The following is a 26,544-nucleotide window of genomic DNA, read 5'->3' as shown; positions in this document are numbered from 1 at the left end:
TACAACACCTGGCCATCAGGAGGAGGCAAAGACACCCCATCCAAAGGCTTAAATATCCCTCTCACTTCCTCATTACCCCAGTCATTCTTTGCCTTTCGTCACGTTAGGAGGTGGGAGAGAAGTGCCAGAAGATTCAGAGAGTCCTGAAAAAGGGTATCTGCCCTTCGAGATAGGACTGGAGTTTTAAGTAGTCATGTCAACCTCTCAGTGAGAGTATTGAAAAAAATTAGAGTCTGGAGATACAGGGAAAGTTTTTCTGCGAAACCATCCATACTACTGCTAACAGCTCCTAAGCAATCAGTGTTGACGAGTTTCGCTGCCTGCTTTCTCTCACTCAAGTCCATGTCAGGAGAGCTGCTATAAGACTGTCACACTTGAGAGGCTGTGTTCTGTTCCACAGCATGGATCCTGGAGGTAAGATTGTTTCAATTTTTACATATAAAATGCTATAACAGGGTCACAGTGTGGTTCCTTTATATCTTGATAGAATACAGAGTTAATATCCTCTGAAGGGGGTTTATTGAACAGTTGGGGTTAATCAGTGTACTAATTATTTACATGCTGCTTTGTGTGATTTTTTTTCTGGGCTGATAGACTGTGTGTTTTTGGCTGGAACAAACAGGTTTCACTTTTAAGTTTCACTTTCATTTTTGAAAGTGTTACACAGCTCCTTTTACTTGCTGTACTTGTAATAACAAGGGAAGTACTGTCTTGCACTCCATGTGACCGGGTGTGGTCTATGTTCATTTCCTCCATTCTGGCTGAGACTTAAACTTGAGGAGAGCGTTTCCTCTGTTAACTGTGTCTAGGAGGTGGTGAGTGCCCCAGCCATTGGGAGTATAAAGGTGCAGTTTTATATAATAAAAAAAACGGGAACAAAAACTTGTTATTTGTGTCTTTCGGAGGGTATAACCTGAGCTATGGAGGACACTGACATGTTAGAAGGTACTAAACTATACCTGTTTATATTGTGAGGAGGCCGTGGTTTTCCCGCCCACTCAATTATGTTCCACATGCCTTAACACTGTTATAAAGACTAAGAAGGGAGACTAGCCTGCTAAAGCTTTTAGTCCCTCTGAGCTGCCTACCTCTCAGGACTCGGCATCCCGTGAGATTACTACCCTTGCTACATTATCCACTCCATATGCAGTTCTCCGTAGCACATCTAATCCTCCATCCGGAGGGGGCCTTCTTCCTGCGGACTTTGCCGCGCAGTTACAAACGGCAGTGTCTGCGGCCCTCAGTGCATTACCTCGCTCTAACAAACGCAAGAGAAAGATTAAACATAGCTCTCCTGACCCGGAGTCATCTAAATATTTATAGGATTTAGCTATTATGTCCCAGTTGTAGCTTCAGAGGGTGAACTTTCTGAGTCAGATTCCTTAGCGTCTAAGCCTCCTGCTGCAGAGGAACCGTCCTTTAGATTTAAAATTGAGCACTTGCGTTTTTTATTAAAGGAGGTTCCGTTTGCGTTAGAGGTTCCAGAGGCCGCGCTGCCTGAAGAACCTATGATACCTAAATTAGACAGAGTTTACGAAGACAGGAAAGTTCCTTTGACTTTTCCTGTGCCGGTTAAGATGGCAAAAATTATTAAGAACGAATGGGAAAGAATTAGTTCTTCCTTTTCCCCCTCGTCTACTTTTAAAAAGTTGTTCCCGGTCCCAGACTCTCAACTTGATTTGTGAGGCTCCATTTTCTAAGGTGGATGGTGCTATCTCTACGCTTGCTAAACGTACTGCTATACCTCTTGAAAATAGTTCTTCATTCAGAGAGCCGATGGATAAGAAAATGGAAACCTTTCTGAGAAAGATGTTTCAACATACAGGATTTTTGTTTCAACCAGCGGCTGAAGTTGCCGCGTTTGCCGGAGTGGCTACCTTCTGATGCAACTCTTTGTTGGAACTCATTGAGGTGGAGTCTCCCCTCGAGGATATTCAAGACAGAATTAAAGCTCTGACAATTGCTAATTCTTTTATCTGTGATGCGAACATGCAAATCATTTGCCTAAATGCAATGGCCTCTGGTTTTGCGGTCCTAGCCCGCTGGGCGCTCTGGTGGAAGTCTTGGTCTGTGGATATGACTTTTAAGTCCAGACTCCTTTCTCTTCCCTTCAAGGGAAAGATTTTATTTGGTCCAGGCCTGGACTCCATTATTTCTACAGTTACCGGAGTAAAGGGTGCCTTCCTACCGCAAGATAAGTCTAAGGGACGACAATCTTCTAATTTCCGTTTCTTTCGTTCTGACAAATTCCAACGACAAAAATCCTACTCCAAGCCCGAGCAACCCAAGAGTACTTGGCAGCCGGCTCAGTCCTGGAATAAATCCAAGCAGAATAAGAAGCCAGCCGAAAACAAATAGGCATGAAGGGGCGGCCCCTGATCTGGCATCTGATTGTGTAGGAGGCAGACTGTCTCTTTTTTCAGACAAGGTGGTGGTATCTGAGGGATAAGCCTCATCTCATCTGCCAAGAGGCAGATTCCTTCTCTTGAATCTGTCTACCAGACCAGTGTGCGTTCGGGATCTATCCTCCTTAGGAGTTGTTGTCCCGGTGCCTATCGAAGAAGAGTTTTGGGGTTTTATTCTTTTCGTGGTCCCAAATAATGAAGGGAAGTTACCGCCCAATTCTGGACCTAAAGTGCTTAAACAAATTTCTCAGTGTCCCTTCCTTCAAGATGGAGACGATAAGGTCCATCCTTCCTTTAATTCAGAAAGGCCTGTTTATGACCACTATAGATCTGAAGGACGCTTACCTTCATGTTCCGAACCACAGGAAACACTTTCAGTTCCTGAGATTTGCATTCCTGGACCCGCACTGCCAGTTCATTGCCCTTCCGTTTGGCCTAGCTACTGCTCCAAGAATCTTTGCCAAGGTTCTGGGGGCTCTACTAGCCGTTGCTAGAACTCAGGGTTTTGCAGTAGCCCCATACTTGAACGATATTCTTGTGCAAGCACCATCCTTTCGTCTTGTGGAAGAATTCTTGGAGTTCCTTCTCAGTCTTCTTCGATCACATGGATGGATGATAAACTTGGAAAAGAGTTCTCTTATTCCAAGTACCAGGGTGGAATTCCTGGGTACTATAATAGACTCAATATCCATGAGGATATTTCTAACAGACCAGAGACGTTGCAAGCTAACATCGGCATGTCTTGGCCTCCGGACCTCCTTTAGTCCCTATGTAGCTCAGTGTATGGAGGTGATTGGTCTCATGGTGTCCTGCATGGACATTGTTCCTTTTGCAAGGTTCCATCTCAGACCTTTACAACTGTGCATGCTGAGGCAGTGGAATGGCGATCATTAAGATCTGTCTCAACAGATTGTATTAGACAGCCGGTCAAGAGAATCACTATTTTGGTGGCTCTGACCCGAGGGACATGCTTCTTAAGACCATCCTGGGAGATTGTGACTACGGACGCAAGCCTATCCGGATGGGGAGCTGTTTGGGGTGCCAGTAAGTCACAGGGGTTGTGGACTCAGGAGGAGTCTTCCCTTCCGATCAATATTTTGGAACTACGGGCAATCTTCAAGGCCTTGAAGGCTTGGCCACTTCTGGGTTCGTCCCAGTTTATCAGATTCCAATCAGACAATATAACCTTGGTGGCTTACATCAACCATCGTGGGGAATGAGAAGTTCCTTGGCGATGAAGGAAGTATTCCAGATTCTGGAGTGGGCAGAGGCCCACAGCACAACTGGGAGGCGGATTTTCTCAGCAGGCAGTCCTTCCATCCAGGGGAATGGTCTCTCCATTCCGAGGTGTTTGCAGAGATATGCAGCAAGTTTGGGATGCCGGAGATAGATCTTATGGCGTCCCGTCTCAATACCAAGCTACCCAGGTACGAGTCAAGGGATCCCTAAGCGGATCTAATAGATGCACTAGCAGTGCCCTGGTGGTTCAAACTCATATATTTTTCCTCCATTACCGCTTCTTCCTCATGGTGGCCCGCATCAAGCAGGAGCAGGTATCGGTAACTTTGATTGCTCCATCGTGGCTGCGAAAGACGTGGTTCACGGATCTAGTGGGAATGCCCTCATCTCCTCCGTGGAAGTTACCTTGTTGCAGAGACCTGCTGATGCAAGGTCCATTTGTTCATCAAAATCTAGATTCCCTGAGGCTCACTGTGTGGAGATTGAACGCTTAGCCTTAGCCAAGAGAGGTTTCTCTGAGAGTGTCATTGATTCTCTTATTCAAGCTCGTAAACCAGTTACTTTGCATATATACTACAAGGTGTGGAGGACCTACTTATTTTGGTGTGAAGAGCGTGGTTTTTCCTGGCACAGAGTTAAGGTTGCCAGGATCTTATCTTTTCTCCAGGATGGGCTGAAGAAGGGCCTTTCTGCTAGTTCCCTGGGGGGACAGATTTCAACCCTGTCGGTTTTATTGCACAAGAGACTGGCTGAGCTTCCAGATGTGCAGTCCTTTGTTAAGGCTCTGATTAGGATCAAACCTGTGTTTAGATCTGGGACTCCTCCTTGCAGCCTATATCTTGTTCTTCGGGTTTTGCAACAGGTTCAGTTTGAGCCTCTTCATTCATAGTAGACATAGTAGATAAGGTTGAAAAAAGACCGAAGTCCATCGTGTTCAGCCTATACAAATCTAAAATACTTACAAAAAGCTCCAGTTAAGCTTAAAACCCCCCACTAAAAGGTGACCCATTTAATACTAGCAATCATATCCATGAATTTTGTTTATATACAGAAATTTATCCAGACTATTTTTAAATGTAATCTAGGGTATTGGCATTCACTACCTCCTTTGGTAATGAGTTCCAAAATTTTATTGCTGTTACAGTGAAAAAACATTTCGGTTGCAGGAGATTAAATCTCCTTTCCTCCAACCTTAAATTGTGACCTCAATTTTCTTGGAATAAACAGAGCTTCTGCCATCTCTGTATATGGGCCTTGACCATATTTATATAAAGTAATCATGTCACCTCTCAAGCGACTTATTTTCTAAAGAAAACAGACCCAGTTTGGCTAGCCTCTCCTCATAGGTTGAATTCTCCAATCCCAATATTAGCTTTGTGGCCCTTCTCTGAACCTTTTCTAGTTCTGCAATATTTTTTTTGCGATCGGTCCCCAGATCTGCACTCCATACTCAAGGTGAGGTCTTACCAGGGCTTTATATAGTGACAGAATTATGCTTTCCTCCCTTGAATCAATGCCTTTTTTAATACATGCTAGTATCTTATTAGCCTTTGAAGCCGCTGCCCCGCATTGTGCACCCATCTTTAGCTTGTTATCTATTACTGCTCCCAAATCTCTTTCCTCCTCTGTTTGGCTAAGTCTTGTCCCATTTAAAAAATACGTTGCCTGCTTATTTTTACTTTCAAAATGTAGAACCTTGCATTTTTCCATTCCGTTGACATTAAATTGTTATCTTGGAAGGTTCTCTTTTTATTGGCTATTGCCTCTGCGCGCAGTGTTTCTGAGATATCTGCTTTGCGATGTGAGCCCCCTTATCTGATTTTTCATGCAGATAAGGCAGTTTTATGTACTAAATTAGGTTTTCTTCCTAAGGTTGTGACAGATCGCAACATCAATCAGGAGATAATGGTTCCTTCCTTTTGTCCTAATCCTTCTTCATCAAAGGAACGCTTAATTTACACTTTGGATGTGGTTTGCGCATTGAAGTTCTATCTTCAGGCTGCTAAGGAGTTTAGACAATCTTCCTCTTTGTTGTCTATTTGGGGAAGCGTAAGGGGGAGAAGGCTACTTCAACTTCCCTATCTTTTTGGTTAAGGAGTGTCATCCGCTTAGCTTACGAGACAGCGGAACATAGTCCTCCTGAGAGGATAACGGCTCATTCCACTAGAGCAGTGGCTTCCTCTTGGGCCTTTAAGAACGAGGCCTCTATGGATCAGATTTGTAAGGCGGCTACCTGGCCCTCCTTACATACGTTTTCAAAATTTTACAAGTTTGATGTTTTTGCTTCGGCTGAAGCAGCTTTCAAGAGAAAAGTTTTGCAGGCTGTGGTGCCCTCAGAATAGGGTCCATCTCTTCCTTTTTGTTCCCTCCCGTTATTCATTCAGTGTCCTCTGGAGCTTGGGTATAGTTTTCCCAAAATTAAGGAATGAAGCCATGGACTCTCCTTCTTAGGAAGGAAAACATAATTTATACTTACCAGATAAATTCCTTTCCTTCCGGATAGGGAGAGTCCACGGCCCCGCCCAGTTTTTCTTGTCTATGGGCGGTCACCTATTATTTGTTTTATTCTTCTGGCACCATTTATACCCTAATGTTTCTCCTACTTTCCTTCTTAATATAAGGATAATCCACAGAATAATTCCTTAATGTTGGGAAATACTGAACCTGGCCACCAGGAGGAGGCAAAGACACCCCAGCCAAAGACTTAAATACCTTTCCCACTTCCCCAATCCCCCAGTCATTCTTTGCCTTTCGTCACAGGAGGATGGCAGAGAAGTGTCAGAAGATTCGGAGTAGTTCCTTAGAAAGGGTATCTGCCCTTCGATATGGGACTGGAGTTTTAAGTAGACTTGTCAGCCTCTCAGTGAGAGCATTGGCGAAAGTTAGTCTGGAGATGCAGGGAGAGTCTTTCTGTGAACCCCCTCCAGACTACCTGCTAACAGTTTCTAAGCAATCAGTGTTAACAAGTTTCACTGCCTGCTTGTTTTCTCACTCAAGTCCATGTCAGGAGCGATGCTACAAGACTGTCACACTTGAGAGGCTGTGTTGCTGTTCCACAGCATGGATTCTGGTAAGATCGTTTAAATTTTTACATATGTTGAATACTCTAGAAGACAGGGTCACAGTGTGGCACCTTTTATCTTAATAGAATCATGGGTTAATGAGGGATAATTAAGGGATATTTATTTAGGATATTAAAGGGATATTATATATAATATTTAAGGCATATTAAATATATTTAAGGGATATTAAATATATTTAAGGGATTTTTATTTTATTTTAGGGATATTTATTTTAATGATTTGATATTTATTTTCATGAGGGATAATTAAGCCTTTGGCTGGGGTGTCTTTGCCTCCTCCTGGTGGCCAGGTGTTGTATTTCCCAACAGTAAGGAATGAAGCCATGGACTCTCCCTATCCAGAAGGAAAAGAATTTATCTGGTAAGCATAAATTATGTTTTTCTAGACAATTGTTTTACCATTTAATATGATAGAATGATGGACAATGACTAATGGAAGATATTTTCTTCTCTTGGCACCACACTAGCAAGCCCTAGAAAACAGTGGTCTTTCATCAATCCCAGTTTCAGCACTTCCCACTGACACTACTCAGGGAAAGACGACAGTGCAAGTAATTGAATGCCTCTCAAGCCAGCAAATAGAGTGCAATGACCAGGAGCACGTGGTAGAGCAAGAGGACCAGGATACGACTGACAAGAGTGAAAAAAGGATTATAAAGAAAAAGTCATTTTCCACAGGTACACATGATTGGTCTTTAGTAGTTAAATGGACATGATACTCATACATTAAACATGAAAGTGATGCAGCATAACTGTAAAAAGGAAGCTATTTTACCTCAAAATCTCTTCAGCTCACCAGAGTAAGTGCTCTGTGATCCAGAGCTTCTCTCTTTACTGTCATCTGCATGATGAAATAAAAACAGCAGTCAATCAGCATCATGAGTTTAGTTTGCTTTATGCGATTAATGGGATTTCACAGAAATCTTGCTAGATTTCATAGTAAAATTCCTGAAACGAAATAAAGTGACTGTATCTGCACATGCCAGATAACGTTCCCTTGCAAGTCCCGGGACTAGCATCCTGATTGGATGCTTAACCCCTTAATGACCAACGACGTGCAGGGTACGTCCTCCATAAAAATTTCCTTAACGACCAAGGACGTACCCTGTACGTCGTTGGTCTTTGAAAGCAGTGGAAGCGATCCTGATCGCTTCCAGCCGCTTTTATGTTATTGCAGTGATGCCTCGATATAGAGGCATCCTGCAATAACTGTTTAAGCAGTCCGATGCAGAGAGAGCCACTCTGTGGAAATCTCTGCATCGGCTATTGATGGCTATGATCGTTGGTGGGTGGGAGCGTGTCCAGGGAGGCGAGTGGGCTGCCATCAGTAGAGGAGGGGGGCGGAATCGCGTGTGGGTGCGCGTGCACGTGTGAAACTGGCCAAAACATTGGAAGAGGCACAAGGTGGGACTCAGTGGGAGAGAGGGTGGGAATAAAAAATATTAACGATCTGGGAGAGGGTGGGGGGTTGGGTGTTGAGGGGGGGGCAGCTACACTACAGAAAAACTTAAAAATAAATAAAAAAATAAACATTTGATTCCAAACTGGGTACTGGCAGGCAGCTGCCAGTACCCAATATGGTGCACAATAAGGCAGGGGGGGGTAGAGAGCTGTTTGGGGGGGGATCAGGGAGGTTGGGGCTAAGGGGGGATCCTACACAGCAGAATTTTTTTTTAAAAACGAAACAAAAAAACCCTTTTATTTTAGTACTGGCAGACTTTCTGCCAGTTCTTAAGATGGCGGGGACAGTTGTGGGGTGGGGGAGGGAAGAGAGCTGTTTGGGAGGGATCAGGGGGTGTGATGTGTCAGGTGGGAGGCTGATCTCTACACTAAAGCTAAAATTAACCCTGCAAGCTCCCTATAAGCTACCTAATTAACCCCTTCACTGCTAGCCATAATACACAGCGGCATTTAGCGGCCTTCTAATTACCAAAAAGCAATGCCAAAGCCATATCTGTCTGCTATTTCTGTACAAAGGGATCCTAGAGAAGCATTTACAACCATCTGTGCAATAATTGCACAAGCTGTTTGTAAATAATTTCAGTGAGAAACCTAAAATTGTGAAAAATTTAGCGTTTTTTTCAATTTGATCCCATTTGGCAGTGAAATGGTGGCATGAAAAATACCAAAATGGGCCTAGATCAATACTTGGGGTTGTCTACTGCACTACACTAAAGCTAAAATTAACCCTACAAGCTCCCTAATTAACCCCTTCACTGCTGGGCATAATACACGTGTGGTGGGCAGTGGCAGTTAGCGGCCTTCTAATTACCAAAAAGCAATGGCAAAGCCATATATGTCTGCTATTTCTGAACACAGGGGATCCTAGAGAAGCATTTACAACCATTTGTGCCATAATTGCACAAGCTGTTTGTAAATAATTTCAGTGAGAAATCTAAAATTGTGAAAAATTTAGCGGTTTTTTTTTTTCAATTTTCAATTTTTTTTCAATTTGATCGCATTTGACGGTGAAATGGTGGCATGAAATATACCAAAATGGGCCAAGATCAATACTTGGTGTTATCTACTGCACTTTACTTTAAAGTTAAAATTAACCCTACAAGCTCCCTACATGCTCCCTAATTAACCCCTTCACTGCTGGGCAAAATACACGTGTGGTGCGCAGTGGCATTTAGCGATCTTCTAATTACCAAAAAGCAACGCCAAAGCCATATATGTCTGCTATTTCTGAACAAAGGGGATCCCAGAGAAGCATTTACAACCATTTACAGGTATACTTCACTTTACAGCGTTTCGCTAATACAATGCTTTGTGGAGCTGAAGTTCAACCTCCAAAATTTTGAAACAGTGCTGTAATCTTCGTGAGATTGTGAGAAAAGTGACTGGCACCATTTTGTTATGTGCAGTTCACTTTGTTTACAGCATTACAGTGCAATCTGTGTCTCAGTATTATAGTCTGGCAAATTTTACTACAGTAATTGTCACTATTTTAAAGGTACAGTATTTATTGAATACTGTGCTGAGCTAGTGTTAAACTAAACATAGCAATATTGCACCTCTAATATATGTTAGTTTAAACATGTTTTTAAACACACACTTTAAAAGATAGCTAAAACTGCCTTGTTTCACTTTAAGGTGGTTTTCACTTTACAGCGGGGCTTCGGTCCCTAACCCGCTGTATGAGCGGGGTATACCTGTATGCCATAATTGCACAAGTTGTTTGTAAATAATTTCAGTGAGAAACCTAAAGTTTGTGGAAAAAATGTGTGAAAAAGTGAATGTTTTTTTTTTTATAAAATTTTTTATTTGAGAAAATCACATAGTACAAGAGCGTGAAACAAATGCAACATTTTCAATGATGCAGACAAAAAAAGAAATAATAACAACCACAAGAATAGCTTCAAAAGTTTCAGCGTAAATGCTACTCAAATGTTGCATGGGACTTCAATTAAGACTTTTCTCAATTTTTAAATAATTTGGTAAATTGAAATATAAACATAAGTAAGCGGGAACATATACTCTCATAGAATAGCCCAAGAATGATAAAGGTGTAAGAAATAGAGACAATACAGGTGGAGGGTCAGAAAAGGGGATGGGAAGTAGGTGAAGATAATAAAAAAAGTATGTCATATTAGAGGAAGGTGACCAAGATCTAAGTGACGTAAAGCTTGTTTAATTAGGGAATTTTTCCCACCAGGGTGCCCAGGTTGCATGATAGAAATCTAGCTTATCTAGGGCTGAATGGGAGTAAGCTTCCATTTCTTTCATGTAATTAGCAAGAGTCCATGAGCTAGTGACGTATGGGATATACATTCCTACCAGGAGGGGCAAAGTTTCCCAAACCTTAAAATGCCTATAAATACACCCCTCACCACACCCACAAATCAGTTTTACAAACTTTGCCTCCTATGGAGGTGGTGAAGTAAGTTTGTGCTAGATTCTACGTTGATATGCGCTCCGCAGCAGGTTGGAGCCCGGTTTTCCTCTCAGCGTGCAGTGAATGTCAGAGGGATGTGAGGAGAGTATTGCCTATTTGAATGCAATGATCTCCTTCTACGGGGTCTATTTCATAGGTTCTCTGTTATCGGTCGTAGAGATTCATCTCTTACCTCCCTTTTCAGATCGACGATATACTCTTATATATATATACCATTACCTCTGCTGATTTTCGTTTCAGTACTGGTTTGGCTTTCTACAAACATGTAGATGAGTGTCCTGGGGTAAGTAAGTCTTATTTTCTGTGACACTCTAAGCTATGGTTGGGCACTTTTTTATAAAGTTCTAAATATATGTATTCAAACATTTATTTGCCTTGACTCAGGATGTTCAACATTCCTTATTTTCAGACAGTCAGTTTCATATTTGGGATAATGCATTTGAATCAATCATTTTTTCTTACCTTAAAAAATTTGACTTTTTCCCTGTGGGCTGTTAGGCTCACGGGGGCTGAAAGTGCTTCATTTTATTGCGTCATTCTTGGCGCGGACTTTTTTGGCGCAATTTTTTTTTTCTGTTTCCGGCGTCATACGTGTCGCCGGAAGTTGCGTCATTTTTGACGTTCTTTTGCGTCAAAAGAGTCGGCGTTCCGGATGTGGCGTCATTTTTGGCGCCAAAAGCATTTAGGCGCCAAATAATGTGGGCGTCTTATTTGGCGCTAAAAAAAATGGGCATCACTTTTGTCTCCACATTATTTAAGTCTCATTATTTATTGCTTCTGGTTGCTAGAAGCTTGTTCACTGGCATTTTTTTCCCATTCCTGAAACTGTCATTAAAGGAATTTGATCAATTTTGCTTTATATGTTGTTTTTTCTATTACATATCACAAGATGTTCCACGTTGCAACTGAGTCAGAAGATACTTCAGGAAAATCGCTGCCCGGTGCTGGAGCTACCAAAGCTAAGTGTATCACTTTTGGTATCTGTTCCTTCAGCTGTTGTTTGTATTAAATGTTATGACAAACTTGTTAATGCAGATAAAATTTCCTTTAGTACTGTTACATTACCTGTTGCTGTTCCGTCAACATCTAATACTCAGAGTGTTCCTGATAACATAAGAGATTTTGTTTCTAAATCCATTAAGAAGGCTATGTCTGTTATTTCTCCTTCTAGTATACATAAAAGTCTTTTAAAACTTCTCTTTTTTCAGATGAATTTTTAAATGAACATCATCATTCTGATACTGATAATGGTTCTTCTGGTTCAGAGGTTTCTGTCTCAGAGGTTGATGCTGATAAATCTTTGTATTTGTTCAAGATGGAATTTATTCGTTCTTTATTTAAAGAAGTATTAATTGCATTAGAAATAGAGGATTCTGGTCCTCTTGATACTAAATCTAAATGTTTAGATAAGGTATTTAAATCTCCTGTGGTTATTCCAGAAGTTTTTCCTGTTCCTGGTGCTATTTCTGAAGTAATTTCCAGAGAATGGAATAATTTGGGTAATTCATTTACTCCTTCTAAACGTTTTAAGCAATTATATCCTGTGCCGTCTGACAGACTAGAATTTTGGGACAAAATCCCTAAAAGTTGATGGGGCTATTTCTACCCTTGCTAAACATACTACTATTCCTACGTCAGATGGTACTTCCTTTAAGGATCCTTTAGATAGGAAAATTGAATCCTTTCTAAGAAAAGCTTATCTGTGTTCAGGTAATCTTCTTAGACCTGCTATATAATTGGCTGATGTTGCTGCAGCTTCAACTTTTTGGTTGGAAACTTTAGCGCAACAAGTAACAGATCATGATTCTCATAATATTATTATTCTTCTTCAACATGCTAATAATTTTATCTGTGATGCCATTTTTGATATTTTCAGAGTTGATGTCAGGTTTATGTCTCTAGCTATTTTAGCTAGAAGAGCTTTATGGCTTAAAACTTGGAATGCTGATATGTCTTCTAAATCAACTCTACTTTCCATTTCTTTCCAGGGTAACAAATTATTTGGTTCTCAGTTGGATTCTATTATCTCAACTGTTACTGGTGGGAAAGGAACTTTTTTACCACTGGATAAAAAATCTAAGGGTAAAAACAGGGCTAATTATCGTTTTCGTTCCTTTCGTTTCAACAAAGAACAAAAGCCTGATCCTTCATCCTCAGGAGCAGTTTCAGTTTGGAAACCATCTCCAGTCTGGAATAAATCCAAGCCTTCTAGAAAAGCAAAGCCAGCTTCTAAGTCCACATGAAGGTGCGGCCCTCATTCCAGCTCAGCTGGTAGGGGGCAGGTTACGTTTTTTTCAAAGAAATATGGATCAATTCTGTTCACAATCTTTGGATTCAGAACATTGTTTCAGAAGGGTACAGAATTGGTTTCAAGATAAGACCTCCTGCAAAGAGATTTTTTCTTTCCCGTGTCCCAGTAAATCCAGTGAAAGCTCAAGCATTTCTGAAATGTGTTTCAGATCTAGAGTTGGCTGGAGTAATTATGCCAGTTCCAGTTCTGGAACAGGGGCTGGGGTTTTATTCGAATCTCTTCATTGTACCAAAGAAGGAGAATTCCTTCAGACCAGTTCTGGATCTAAAAATATTGAATCGTTATGTAAGGATACCAACGTTCAAAATGGTAACTGTAAGGACTATCTTGCCTTTTGTTCAACAAGGGCATTATATGTCCACAATAGATTTACAGGATGCATATCTGCATATTCCGATTCATCCAGATCATTATCAGTTCCTGAGATTCTCTTTTCTGGACAAGCATTACCAGTTTGTGGCTCTGCCGTTTGGCCTAGCTACAGCTCCAAGATTTTTTACAAAGGTTCTCGGTGCCCTTCTGTCTGTAATCAGAGAACAGGGTATTGTGGTATTTCCTTATTTGGACGATATCTTGGTACTTGCTCAGTCTTTACATTTAGCAGAATCTCATACGAATCGACTTGTGTTGTTTCTTCAAGATCATGGTTGGAGGATCAATTCACTAAAAAGTTCATTGACTCCTCAGACAAGGGTAACCTTTCTGGGTTTCCAGATAGATTCAGTGTCCATGACTCTGTCTTTGACAGACAAGAGACGTGCTGCATCAGACGCGATCCCATTTGCTCGTTTTCACATGCGACCTCTTCAGCTCTGTATGCTGAATCTATGGTGCAGGGATTACACAAAGATATTTCAATTAATATCTTTAAAACCGATTGTACGACACTCTCTAACGTGGTGGACAGATCACCATCGTTTAATTCAGGGGGCTTCTTTTGTTCTTCCGACCTGGACTGTAATTTCAACAGATGCAAGTCTTACAGGTTGGGGAGCTGTGTGGGGATCTCTGACGGCACAAGGAGTTTGGGAATCTCAGGAGGTGAGATTACCGATCAATATTTTGGAACTCCGTGCAATTTTCAGAGCTCTTCAGTCTTGGCCTCTTCTGAAGAGAGAATCGTTCATTTGTTTTCAGACAGACAATGTCACAACTGACCACTTAGTCTACATGTAGTTTTTATGTCCTATTATTTTACTTTCTATGCTTGCTCACAATAAAGGTGCATTGGATTTCAAATTTCGCTTGAGACCCGCTTTCTTTGTATACATTCATCTATTCTGGTCTGGGGATCGCCAGCAGCGGTTAGCCGAGTGAAAATTGGAGTCTGGTCTCTTATTGGATGTTTTTCTTACTGGACGTCCTGTTGTTTCATGCCCTAATCCAGAGGTTACTTCAAAAATAAGGAACAACGAATATAACATATTAAATAACTTTCACAAGGAAATAACTCATACCCGACATACAGAGGATCTATGGCCCATCCGGCGACAGCGGTGTGAGGGTGCTGCTTGATGTGGAACTTTTCCTCCGCTCGGAGTTGCCTGGGGGACCGGCACAGGTAACGGAAGTGGAAGCGCATAGCGCATTTGGGATTACGTCATTTCCGGTGAAGCCGACAGGGCCGCCGATGCGTCGACCGAGAGGAGCCGCTGATGTGGAGAAGTTTTTCGCTACATACTGCAGGGCTCCCGTTACTAGGGTCTAATTTGCATCCAACAGCCGCTTAATCCCAAGGACGCTCCACTTCGCTCCCCACCGGTAAGACACTGTTTTTCAACATTGGGTACTCATTTCTACAGTTATTTCTACAGTTATGTTCGGATAGTGAGGCATGATGACAAAGACTGTCCTAAATATATGTTAAACTATAAAGAATTACTTTTCCTGGTTACGGAAGTGGGGACAATCTAGAAGTGGTTTGTCAGGAAATTCTTTGTGTATCTGGATCTTCAAATCCCAATTTTTTCCCCTTGCCTTTCTCCACTCGATTTACCCACTTCTTTAAAATTTATAAGAGACAGCACCATTCAGCACACACTACGCTGTGTAATCTGTTGACTTTCTATTTGGGGTCTGTTTTTTCATAGCAGTCCATTTGTGAGCATTTAAAGTTATCATGGAAAGTGTAAAACCTTTTTCCCTAAGAGCAATAACTGATTTGGACAGATTAAGGCCCACCTTGGATGAGCTTTTCTCCTGTAAATCTAGGAGAGTGACCATCACAGATGTCTTCTCTAAGTTAGAGGATCTCCTTATCAAGGAACATAAGATCTGGTGGGATATTAATCTCATGGAAAAATACTTAAGTTTGGACATGATTCCCAGGGGCTTGAGGATTGTCAAATTCCCCACCTTTATGATCACTGACAAGGTCTTCATAGAAAGATGGAACTCTATATTAACGGATTGCTCAATCAGGCTTATGAATATGCTTATAACATATAAGAAGGAGCAATTGGATCATATACGAGGTGAAATTACCACACTCCAGGAAGATCTAAATCAATTCTTGACACATAAAGATTACAATAAGTTTGATGATATCCTCCAGGGGACTGTCACTTCTGTTAAAGAGGACATTGATGCCCTAAAATTTAAAAAATTTGATAGGGATCTGTTGGACTATAAGAATAATTTGGTGTATCTTTGGTCTAGTTACAAGAAAAAATCTAGGAAATTTAATAAGAAAAATCAAAAATCACGTGCTAAACAGGTTTCCTTTTCAGATACAGATGCATCCTCAACAGAAGATGACACTCCAAAATCTACCCTATTCCCTGAGGCACGAGACCAACAACAAAACAGACACAATGATCCAGGTAATGGTAACATTATAATTGATAATACAAATAGACAGGAGATTACTCAAACACATGTTGCAGACATCTCAGACAGATCTGGTCAGGAGTTTATTAGTACCATTAGACCAACCTTTGATTTAGTTCTAGATGATAGAGAAGGAACTGATATTTCAACAGGATTAGATCATTTAAGCCAAGTTGTCTCTACACAATCTACTACACAGGTTTTTCCCAAGGAACAGAGAACAAAAGGCATAGGTCTAGAAAAAGAAAGAGAAGGGGCAAGCGTATCAACGCAGAAAGACAGAAAATACCCGGTAAGAGTGAACCGTCAGAAAAACAAGTACAAAGTCACACAGTAATCAATGTCTCTTCATATGAGTTAACAGATGAACAAAAACAAGTTCTCCAGCTAGGTTTAGGCTTTGTACCTGCTGAAGACTTTAATCTCTTTGATACAATTATAGATGTCAATAGATTCATACGTAAATTGACATTAAAAAAGTTTTTCGCACAGCAAACCTTGTTGCCCTCTAATACTTCTCACCATGTATCTAACTCTGTTCCCATGGAAATTTCTCCAATAGATGTATCATTCGATGAAGTACATGACTACATGTCCCTTTTGGAATTGGAATTAGAGTCCAGCAGAGTGAACTTGGGAGTTACAAGTACACATGTAGGTTTCAGACCACCTTCAGTCTTCTATCCCACTAAACATAGGGGTAATGTTTTGGAGTTTTTCCATAAGAAGATAGAAGCGGATCTGAATAACCTACATGATAGTCTGAATACCTCTTCGAGGTTTCAAAACTTGTCTTTATCACAAAAGAAAGCTCTCAAGTCCCTGCAGGCGAATTCCAACATTGTTATTAAACAAGCGGACAAGGGTGGGAATGTGGTAGTGCTTAACAGAGGTGATTATATTGAGGAGGCTTATCGCCAGCTCAATGATACTAATGTCTATATGAAATTGGGAAAAAACCCTACCTTTGAATACCAGAGACTTGTGTACGACATATTGGATGATGGGAGAGAAGCGGGATTTTTTGATAGTGACACACAAGATTATCTATATGTAAAAGATCCTATTGTCCCAATTTTTCACCACCTTCCAAAAGTGCACAAGTCTCTGGAATCTATCAAGGGCAGGCCCATTGTTTCGGGCATTGGCTCTCTTTTGGAGAGATTATCAGCCTGGATAGACAGCATCCTTCAACCCTTAGTTCAACTTATCCCAAGCTTTTTAAAAGATACTAAACATCTCTTGAATCTCTTGGATAAGGAAGTCTGGTCTCAGGATTATATATGGCTAACTGTGGATGTAGTGGGGCTGTATTCAGCCATTCCACACAGTTTAGGTTTACAATCTGTAAAATTTTTCCTAGACAGATTTAGTAATTATTCAACAGATTTCAAGAACTATGTAATGGATGTGATAGAGTTTTTACTCAATCACAATTATTTTCTGTTTGAAAATGAGTTTTTTCTCCAGAAACGTGGAACAGCTATGGGGGCGAAATTCGCCCCCTCCTATGCCAACCTGTTCATGGGTTGGTGGGAGCTGTTCCACGTTTATGGACAGGAAAACTCTTTTCGTCAATGTATCAGATTTTACAGGCGTTACATTGACGACTTGCTCTTTATCTGGGAAGGTACATCACAGGAAGTAGATGAGTTTGTTGCATCCCTCAATGTTAACAGATGCGGTCTAAGTTTCACATATACATGTGACTGTGCCAAGATTCCCTATCTTGATTTAACATTGATAGGTGATGTTTGTAGCAATACCGTCTCTACTGAACTGTACTCCAAACCCATCAAGTCCAATGCTCTGCTGCATGCAAAGAGCTTGCACCCCAAAAGCACTGGATTTGGTATGATAAAGGGTGAAATGATCAGGTTAAAACGCAATTGTTCTAACAATGATACTTTTTTGTCAGAAAGTACCATGTTAACACAGAAATTTCTTGAACGTGGGTACACAATGCCAGTGATAGATAAAGCTCTAACACAGGTACAAGCTTTGGATAGATCCTTTTTACTAAGGGACAGATTCAAATCTAGGCCAAATAGTCAAGCTAAACAAGAAGAAAAGATTATCTTCAGTACCAGGTACAGTAGGCAATATGATCAGATAATCAAGATTATTAAACAGAATTTGCCTATGCTTATGGGAGACGCTTCTTTAAACCCTATTATTAAAAGGGGTTTTCGCTTCGTCTCAAGACGCAATCAAACTTTGGGAAATTGTTTGTCACCCAGTATGATCCGTACTCAGACCAAGCAAGGCAATTGGCTGGCGACCCATGGTCACTTCAAATGTGGGAAAACCAACTGTAAAGCCTGTGGTCATGCTGAGGTCTCTAAACAATTCCAATCTTGCGTCACCCAAAGAATTTACAATTTGGAACATTTTTCAAATTGTAGGAACAAATATGTTGTTTATTTAGTCAGATGTCACACATGTAATCTTCAATATGTGGGTATGACTACAAGGGAAGCCCGTGAAAGGATCAGAGAACATCTTAATGATATCTCTAATATCTCTCCATGTTCAGCACTGGCAGAGCACTTCATAATCAAACATGACTGTAAAGTGAATACATTCAAGTGGCTTGTAATAGAACAAATTCGTCGCCCCCTAAGGGGGGGAAATTTGGATGAGATCCTCTCCAAGAGAGAAGCGTTTTGGATTTTTGTTCTGAGAACAAGAGTACCATTTGGCTTCAATATTGATTCAGACATTATAAATGTCTGGAAATAGGAATTTAAATCTACCCTGGTAATACAGATTTATCACAATACAATGTTAGAGCTAGGCTTATGGAACCACTTAATAGAGTGGATATCCTGGTAGGAAGAACTAAGAGGCATCCACGTTATCTGGACCCTGAGCACTCAGTTTATCCAGACGCTATGGACACCATAGGAGATAATTGAGTGTCTATAAGTGACTTACTTTATTATTATTATCACACTTTCTCTTCGGGGAGGGCTAGTGATTAGAGTGGGGTTCGTTACAATAGGGGTCACTAGGGGTACATACGTATCAAAACCTCTATATGAGCTCAATACTATAATGCATATAATATATGTTCGTGACCAATTACTGCTGAAAAACACTTGCTATGAGAATCTATGGTTTTTTGCAGCTCTCTCAAAGTGGTATAATACCTAGGATCTAGTGATCAAGTTTCTTGATGAAAAAGAGGTTTGATTTGGCAAAGGGATGATGGTTCAAGTGACAACTTTCATAGTTTAAAATGTCCTTAAATTTATGTGACAAAATATGTCATTAGTCCAGGAAACCTTCTCCCAAGTCAAAATCTATTTCTATTTTTTCTCTTTTTTTCTTCTTTTCTCTTCTTTTGAGCACACTATTATAGGTTTATACGTTGAGAATCTACAATCAACATAACAAAAATCAAATAAAATTCTAATAAAATTTAAATCAAAAATCAAACAATGGTAAAATTAATTAACATTGATTAAATATAACATTTGGTTCATGAAATTAAATTTTATATGTCTGAGCGATGTTTTTAGCAGGCACGTCTGTACATATACATTTTTCAGCAGCCATTATTATTATTATTATTATTATTATAATTATTGTATTGCGTATTATTATCATTATTTTCTGTTGCACATAAACTTTTATTGATGATAATCTGTTTGTTTACAACATGCATTTTCTGTTATATGCATTTTTCCAGGGGTTAAATCCTAAGAGGGTGTTCTCTCAACCTTAATTAACTGATTGTTCTGTGCACCAATTAACCAATCAGCAATACCCTTAGGGTATATACATGCTTAGCAGAGTATAATGTACAGGTCACAGATGAAGGCGTGAGCCGAAACGCGTCTGACCACTTAGTCTACATGTAGTTTTTATGTCCTATTATTTTACTTTCTATGCTTGCTCACAATAAAGGTGCATTGGATTTCAAATTTCGCTTGAGACCCGCTTTCTTTGTATACATTCAATGTCACAACTGTGGCATACATCAATCATCAAGGAGGGACTCACAGTCCTCTGGCTATGAAAGAAGTATCTCGAATTCTGGTTTGGGCGGAATCCAGCTCCTGTCTAATCTCTGCGGTTCATATCCCAGGTATAGACAATTGGGAAGCGGATTATCTCAGTCGTCAAACGTTGCATCCGGGCGAATGGTCTCTTCACCCAGAGGTATTTCTTCAGATTGTTCAAATGTGGGAGCTTCCAGAAATAGATCTGATGGCGTCTCATCTAAACAAGAAACTTCCCAGGTATCTGTCCAGATCCCCGGATCCTCAGGCGGAAGCAGTGGATGCATTATCACTTCCTTGGAAGTATCATCCTGCCTATATCTTTCCGCCTCTAGTTCTTCTTCCAAGAGTAATCTCCAAGATTCTGAAGGAATGCTCATTTGTTCTGCTGGTAGCTCCGGCATGGCCTCACAGGTTTTGGTATACGGATCTTGTCCGGATGGCCTCTTGCCATACGTGGACTCTTCCGCTAAGACCAGACCTTCTGTCGCAAGGTCCTTTTTTCCATCAGGATCTCAAACCCTTAAATTTAAAGGTATGGAGATTGAACGCTTGATTCTTGGTCAAAGAGGTTTCTCTGACTCTGTGATTAATACTATGTTACAGGCTCGTAAATCTGTATCTAGAGAGATATATTATAGAGTCTGGAAGACTTATATTTCTTGGTGTCTTTCTCATCATTTTTCTTGGCATTCATTTAGAATTCCGAGAATTTTACAGTTTCTTCAGGATGGTTTAGATAAAGGTTTATCCGCAAGTTCTTTGAAAGGACAAATCTCTGCTCTTTCTGTTCTTTTTCACAGAAAGATTGCTAATCTTCCTGATATTCATTGTTTTGTACAAGCTTTGGTTCATATAAAACCTGTCATTAAGTCAGTTTCTCCTCCTTGGAGTTTGTATTTGGTTCTGGGGGCTCTTCAAGCTCCTCCTTTTGAACCCATGCATTCATTGGACATTAAATTACTTTCTTGGAAAGTTTTGTTCCTTTTGGCGATCTCTTCTGCCAGAAGAGTTTCTGAATTATCTGCTCTTTCTTGTTAGTCTCATTTTCTGATTTTTTATCAGGATAAGGCGGTGTTGCGAACTTCTTTTGAATTTTTACCTAAGGTTGTGCATTCCAACAACATTAGTAGAGAAATTGTGGTTCCCTCATTATGTCCTAATCCTAAGAATTCTAAGGAGAAATCGTTGCATTCTTTGGATGTTGTTAGAGCTTTGAAATATTATGTTGAAGCTACTAAGTCTTTCCGAAAGACTTCTAGTCTATTTGTTATCTTTTCCGGTTCTAGAAAAGGCCAGAAAGCTTCTGCCGTTTCTTTGGCATCTTGGTTGAAATCTTTAATTCATCATGCCTATGTCGAGTCGGGTAAAACTCCGCCTCAAAGGATTACAGCTCATTCTACTAGGTCAGTTTCTACTTCCTGGGCGTTTAAGAATGATGCTTCGGTTGATCAGATTTGCAAAGCAGCAACTTGGTCCTCTTTGCATACTTTTACTAAATTCTACCATTTTGATGTGTTTTCTTCTTCTGAAGCAGTTTTTGGTAGAAAAGTACTTCAGGCAGCGGTTTCAGTTTGAATCTTCTGTTTGTTTTTCATTAAACTTTATTTTGGGTGTGGATTATTTTCAGCAGGAATTGGCTGTCTTTATTTTATCCCTCCCTCTCTAGTGACTCTTGCGTGGAAAGATCCACATCTTGGGTAGTCATTATCCCATACGTCACTAGCTCATGGACTCTTGCTAATTACATGAAAGAAAACATAATTTATGTAAGAACTTTCCTGATAAATTCATTTCTTTCATATTAGCAAGAGTCCATGAGGCCCACCCTTTTTGTGGTGGTTATGATTTTTTTGTATAAAGCACAATTATTCCAATTCCTTATTTTATATGCTTTCGCACTTTTTTCTTATCACCCCACTTCTTGGCTATTCGTTAAACTGATTTGTGGGTGTGGTGAGGGGTGTATTTATAGGCATTTTAAGGTTTGGGAAACTTTGCCCCTCCTGGTAGGAATGTATATCCCATACGTCACTAGCTCATGGACTCTTGCTAATATGAAAGAAATTAATTTATCAGGTAAGTTCTTACATAAATTATGTTTTTTGATAAATAGTTGACTGTAGCTAAAATTTGTGAGGTGGTAGGAGGGGTAAGTTGTTTCCATGCTTTCGCTATTTCCAATTTAGTGGCCATTAGAATATAAATAGATAAGGCTTTATGGGTAGGGGTAATGGCTGGGAAATCTAGGTGAAGCAGGCCAATTTGGGGACTAAGCTGAATAATGATACCTAAAGAGTGAAGGAGGTTTGTTACATTAAGCCACACAGAGGAAACTTTAGGGCAGAACCACAAGATATGTGCCTGGGTTCCAAGTTGTCCACAACCTCTCCAGCAAGCAGGGGAGTGAGAGTCATATATCCTATGGAGGGTGGCTGGCACTAAGTGCCATCGTACTGTGATTTTGTAATGAAGCTCCCAAAGGGATGTGCAATGTAATAGTTTTCTCGTAGACTTAAGTTTTCTGTACCAGGAGTCGGCGTCAGCCGTGAAGTTAAGATCGGTTTCCCATGCTATAAACTGTGAAACTTTTTGTTGAGAGGAGGGATCTAGTAAGATCCTATAATGAAACGATACGGTTCCCTTGAGTTTGTGAGGTTGGGACCATCTCTGCTCCCATGCTGTAAGTGGTCTAAGATTCTTTCTGGGGAACCCCCATGATCTGACCATGGAGCAAAGACGAAAGGCCTCAAATTTCAATGAAGCAGGGATCCGCAATTTATTACAAATCGTTAAATAGGACATACCCCCAGTATGATCATAGAGATCAACTACATAGTCTGCTCTGAGAGAGGACCATCTGGAGATATGAGTGTCAGGTAGGCAGAAAAGAACACTAGTAATAGTTTGGTATGGGGAAGGATGGGGGGCAATCAAATTTGAGTGCCTCGCCTGATCCCAGAATCGAAGAGTATCTATAATCACCGGATGTGTGGTAAGAAGACTTTTCCAGTAATGTGAGGGTATCCAAGGGAGGTCAGTCAGTCCTAAGTCTGAAGGGAGAAGTGACTGTTCCACATCTCTCCATGAGGCTGGGTTATCATTGTGACCCCACTCTATCACATGAGCTAGGCGTGCCGCTTGATAGTAGAGAATGATATTAGGCATTCCTAGGCCGTCTCTGTCACTAGGTCTTTGAAGAGTTTGTCTCGATGTTCGAGGTTTCTTACCCTTCCAGACATCACTAGTGATGAGGCTCTGAAGTTTATTAAGAAGTGGCCGAGGTAGATTAATTGGAATAGTGCGAAAAAGATAAATAATCTTTGGGATAAAAGACATTTTAATGGCCGCGATTCTGCCCGTCCAGGAGATTTCGTGAAAATCCCAGGAATCTAATAATTTTTTCCAATCTGGAATTCTTTCCGTGAAGTTCTTGTAGATGACAGTGGAGACATTTGGTGAGAGGTGTATACCTAGTAGCTTAAGAGAATGGGGGGACCATTGAAATCTGTATCTATCGCGGAGAATAAGGAGATCTTGAGGTGTAACGTTGACATATAAAGCCTCCGTTTTAGAAAAATTTAGTTTGTGGTAACTTAGGGTCCCGAACTTAGAGATGATTTTAAACACCGCAGGAAGGGATCTAAATGGGTCAGTGAGCAAAAGAGTTACATCATCTGCATATAGAGAGATAGTGTGTTGACAGGGACCAATAGGGAAGCCAGAAATATCCGGGTCTGATCTGATAGCCTGAGCAAGTGGCTCGATAGATAAAGCAAACAGGAGTGGAGAGAGGGGACAGCCCTGCCTCGTTCCATTTGTTATGTCAAAACGATTGGATTGAAATCTTATTCCTTTAACTCTGGCAGTCGGACCAGAGTAGAGAGCTTGAATAGCAATAATAAATTGTTCTGGAATCCCAAAGGCGCCGAGAGTTTCCCATAAGTACTCCCACCTCACCCTATCAAAAGCTTTCTCAGCATCTAATGATAGGGCTAACGTGGGAGTTTCTCCTCTCGCACTTTCCAATAATATGTCCAAAACGCGTCGAGTGGCGTCCGGACCTTCTCTTCGGGGTATGAATCCCACTTGGTCTGGGTGTACCAGAGTGGGGATGATTCGGGCAAGGAAATCGGACGATAGCTCCCACATTCCTGAGGGTCCTTGCCTGGTTTTAATATGGTGGTAATCGAGGCTTCAAGGAATTCCTTACGAAAACTACCTCTGTTTAATGCTTCATTGAATACTCTACAGAGAATTGGAGAAATCTGAGGGGAGTAGGATTTATAGAATTGGCATGTGAAGCCATCTGGGCCTGGGGATTTCGCTATTTTAAGGTCGTTGATGGCTAAGGTAACTTCCTCGAGAGAGATAGGGGATGTCAAAGCTGTTGTATCTGTTTGGTCTAGTTGAAGGAGATTTAGGGAACAGAGATATCTACGAATACTATCCGGGTCAAGAGTTTTCGTAGGGTCTGAAGAGCCTAGATTATAGAGCTGGCGGTAGAAATGTTTAAAAGCCTCTCCAATATCGGATGGGGACGTCACACATCCACCATTGGTATGTATGGCGGTGATTTTGGCTTATGCAGTTCGATTCCTAAGTTTCCTAGCCAATAAAGTAGAGACTATATTATTATTATGGTAGTAGACTTGTTTGAGTCTTTCTAACATATGCTGAGTATTAATAACTTCCAAAGTCTTTATCTGTTTAGTGATCTCTGAGATTTGTGTATTTGTTGTGGTAGAGTAAAAGTTTGAGAGGTCAAGCTTCAGAGTTCTGAGCTGACAATTAAGAGATGCGAGTGAGGCCCCTTGTGCCTTCCAAATTTGGGAGGACTTGCCGATAAAAAAACCTCTAAGATATGCCTTGAGAGTGGCCCAGATCACCTCTTCCGACAGGAGAGGAGTGCAATTTTCATTTAGAAAAGTGGTAATTGCTGTTGAAGTCTCTGCCTTAATCTCAGGTGTGGTGACCAGGAAATTTTTGAGGTGCCATGTGGTGGAGGGCTACCCAGCACAATTGTCAGAGAATCGTGATCTGACCACGAAATCACTGAGATTGTCGCGTCTGAAATCGAATCTAATAGGCGAGCACCTAAGAAAAACAGATCAATTCGAGTGTGAGATTTATGGGGTGCTGAATAGAAAGTGTGTTCTCGACTATTTGGATGAATCGCTCTCCACATGTCATATAGATCATACTGTTTAATTAAGTTTTGAAAGGTTGTAGACAGGGGGTGTAACGCCCTCTCCGATGTGGAGATCGGGGGACCTGTTCTATCAACTAAGGGGTCCTAAATGAGGTTAAAATCCCCTCCCCAAATTAGTTCTCCCTGGGTCACGGCCGACACCGACTCCAGTAGGCATCTAAGAAATCGAATTTGTCCTGAGTTGGGTGCATAGATGTTTACTAATGTAAATAGTTTATAATTGAGCTTGCATATTAAAATTATAAAACGTGAACTATGTATTTGATACTATGCAGTGGCCTGATTGTTCAGATTGTGTACCATTTTGCCTTATTTTTTGGCTATATCTGTTAAACTTCAGTTGTACCTCAATAAAAAAATTATTTGAAAAAAAAAATAAAAAAAAATAAAAAATTGTAAAACGTGCTTGCGGGTCTTTTTCTATGTAAATCGGTTCGTATAGAGTGGAGGAGCTAATCAGTATAGCGACCCCCCTAGACTTGGAGTGAAAAGACGCCGTAATTACAGTAGGGGATTTTCTGTATGTATATGCAAAATTAGCGCTAACGAGCCAATGCGTCTCCTGTTTAAAGGCTACGTCAACTTTATTACGGGATAACATGGTGAACAATAAGCTACGCTTGGTTGGGGAGTTGAGCCCTTGGGTGTTAAGGGTTAGAAACTTCAATTCTGACATTGTAAGTATAAGACTATATTTCTCTACGTCTTGTCTTAGGGAACTATGAGAGAGTTAGGATACAGAAAAAAAGAATACTATTCTTAAGTCTGGAGAGCCCACTTTATGAGCTAAGGGAGGAGGATGCACCGGGCGAAAGCCGCTCAAATTTGGGGGGTAAAGGGGAGTTAGGGGAGGGGAATATTGGGAGGCTGGAGTTGCTTAGAAATGAACTTTAATCAGTGTATTTCGTGGAACAAATATAGAGAGGTGCAAACCTTAAATATATAGGGGAGAAGTAGGGGAGAAAAGAGGGGAATTAATAAAATTAACCAAAACTTAGGAGGGGTAATAAATGAGGAGAAAGGTTAAAGTAAAAGGGGGAAGTCAGGAGCAGAATCTAAACCGTAATGTCTATAGTGGCTATCACAGTGATTCTGGTGTACAACTTCTCTAAAGTGACAACTATGGATTAGTCTTGGGGAAGAGAGAGCAAGATTAATGTCAAGTAATGTACTAAGAGGGGAGGGAGGGGGTGCCTGGGAATGACTCCACTTCACTCCCGAAGCTGAGGTCAAGAAGAAAGATAGAAAACAAAGAGAAAATGAGTCTATCAAATATTAAATAAACGAAACAATACAAACATAAATACCAATTCAAACATTTCAAATATAACATTCAAAGTATTGGAGGAACTCAAATGCGTAAAAGATATTGTAAAGGAATGTTTTTTTTTTATTTGATTGCATTTGGCGGTGAAATGGTGGCATGGAATATACCAAAATGGGCCTAGATCAATACATTGGGATGTCTTCTAAAAAAATATATATACATGTCAAGGGATATTCAGGGATTCCTGAAAGATATCAGTGTCCCAATGTAACTAGCGCTAATTTTGAAAAAAAG

General features: G+C 40.6%; 1 protein-coding gene across 2 annotated transcripts in view; it reads left to right on the top strand.

Annotated features, from left to right (window-relative positions):
• ZNF236 (zinc finger protein 236) overlaps positions 1-26,544 on the top strand; it is a 680,094-nt gene that overhangs the window by 151,116 nt on the left and 502,434 nt on the right. For both annotated transcript variants that reach the window (XM_053714849.1, XM_053714848.1), the window contains exon 10: positions 7,194-7,404. In XM_053714849.1, coding sequence (XP_053570824.1) covers positions 7,194-7,404 — 211 coding nt within the window. The remainder of the gene's footprint in view (positions 1-7,193; positions 7,405-26,544) is intronic.

Source organism: Bombina bombina, chromosome 5 (genome assembly GCF_027579735.1).
Source record: "Bombina bombina isolate aBomBom1 chromosome 5, aBomBom1.pri, whole genome shotgun sequence".
Taxonomy (NCBI): Eukaryota; Metazoa; Chordata; class Amphibia; order Anura; family Bombinatoridae; genus Bombina; species Bombina bombina.
Note: the sequence above shows the minus strand (reverse complement) of the source record. Positions and strands in the feature narration are given on the sequence as shown.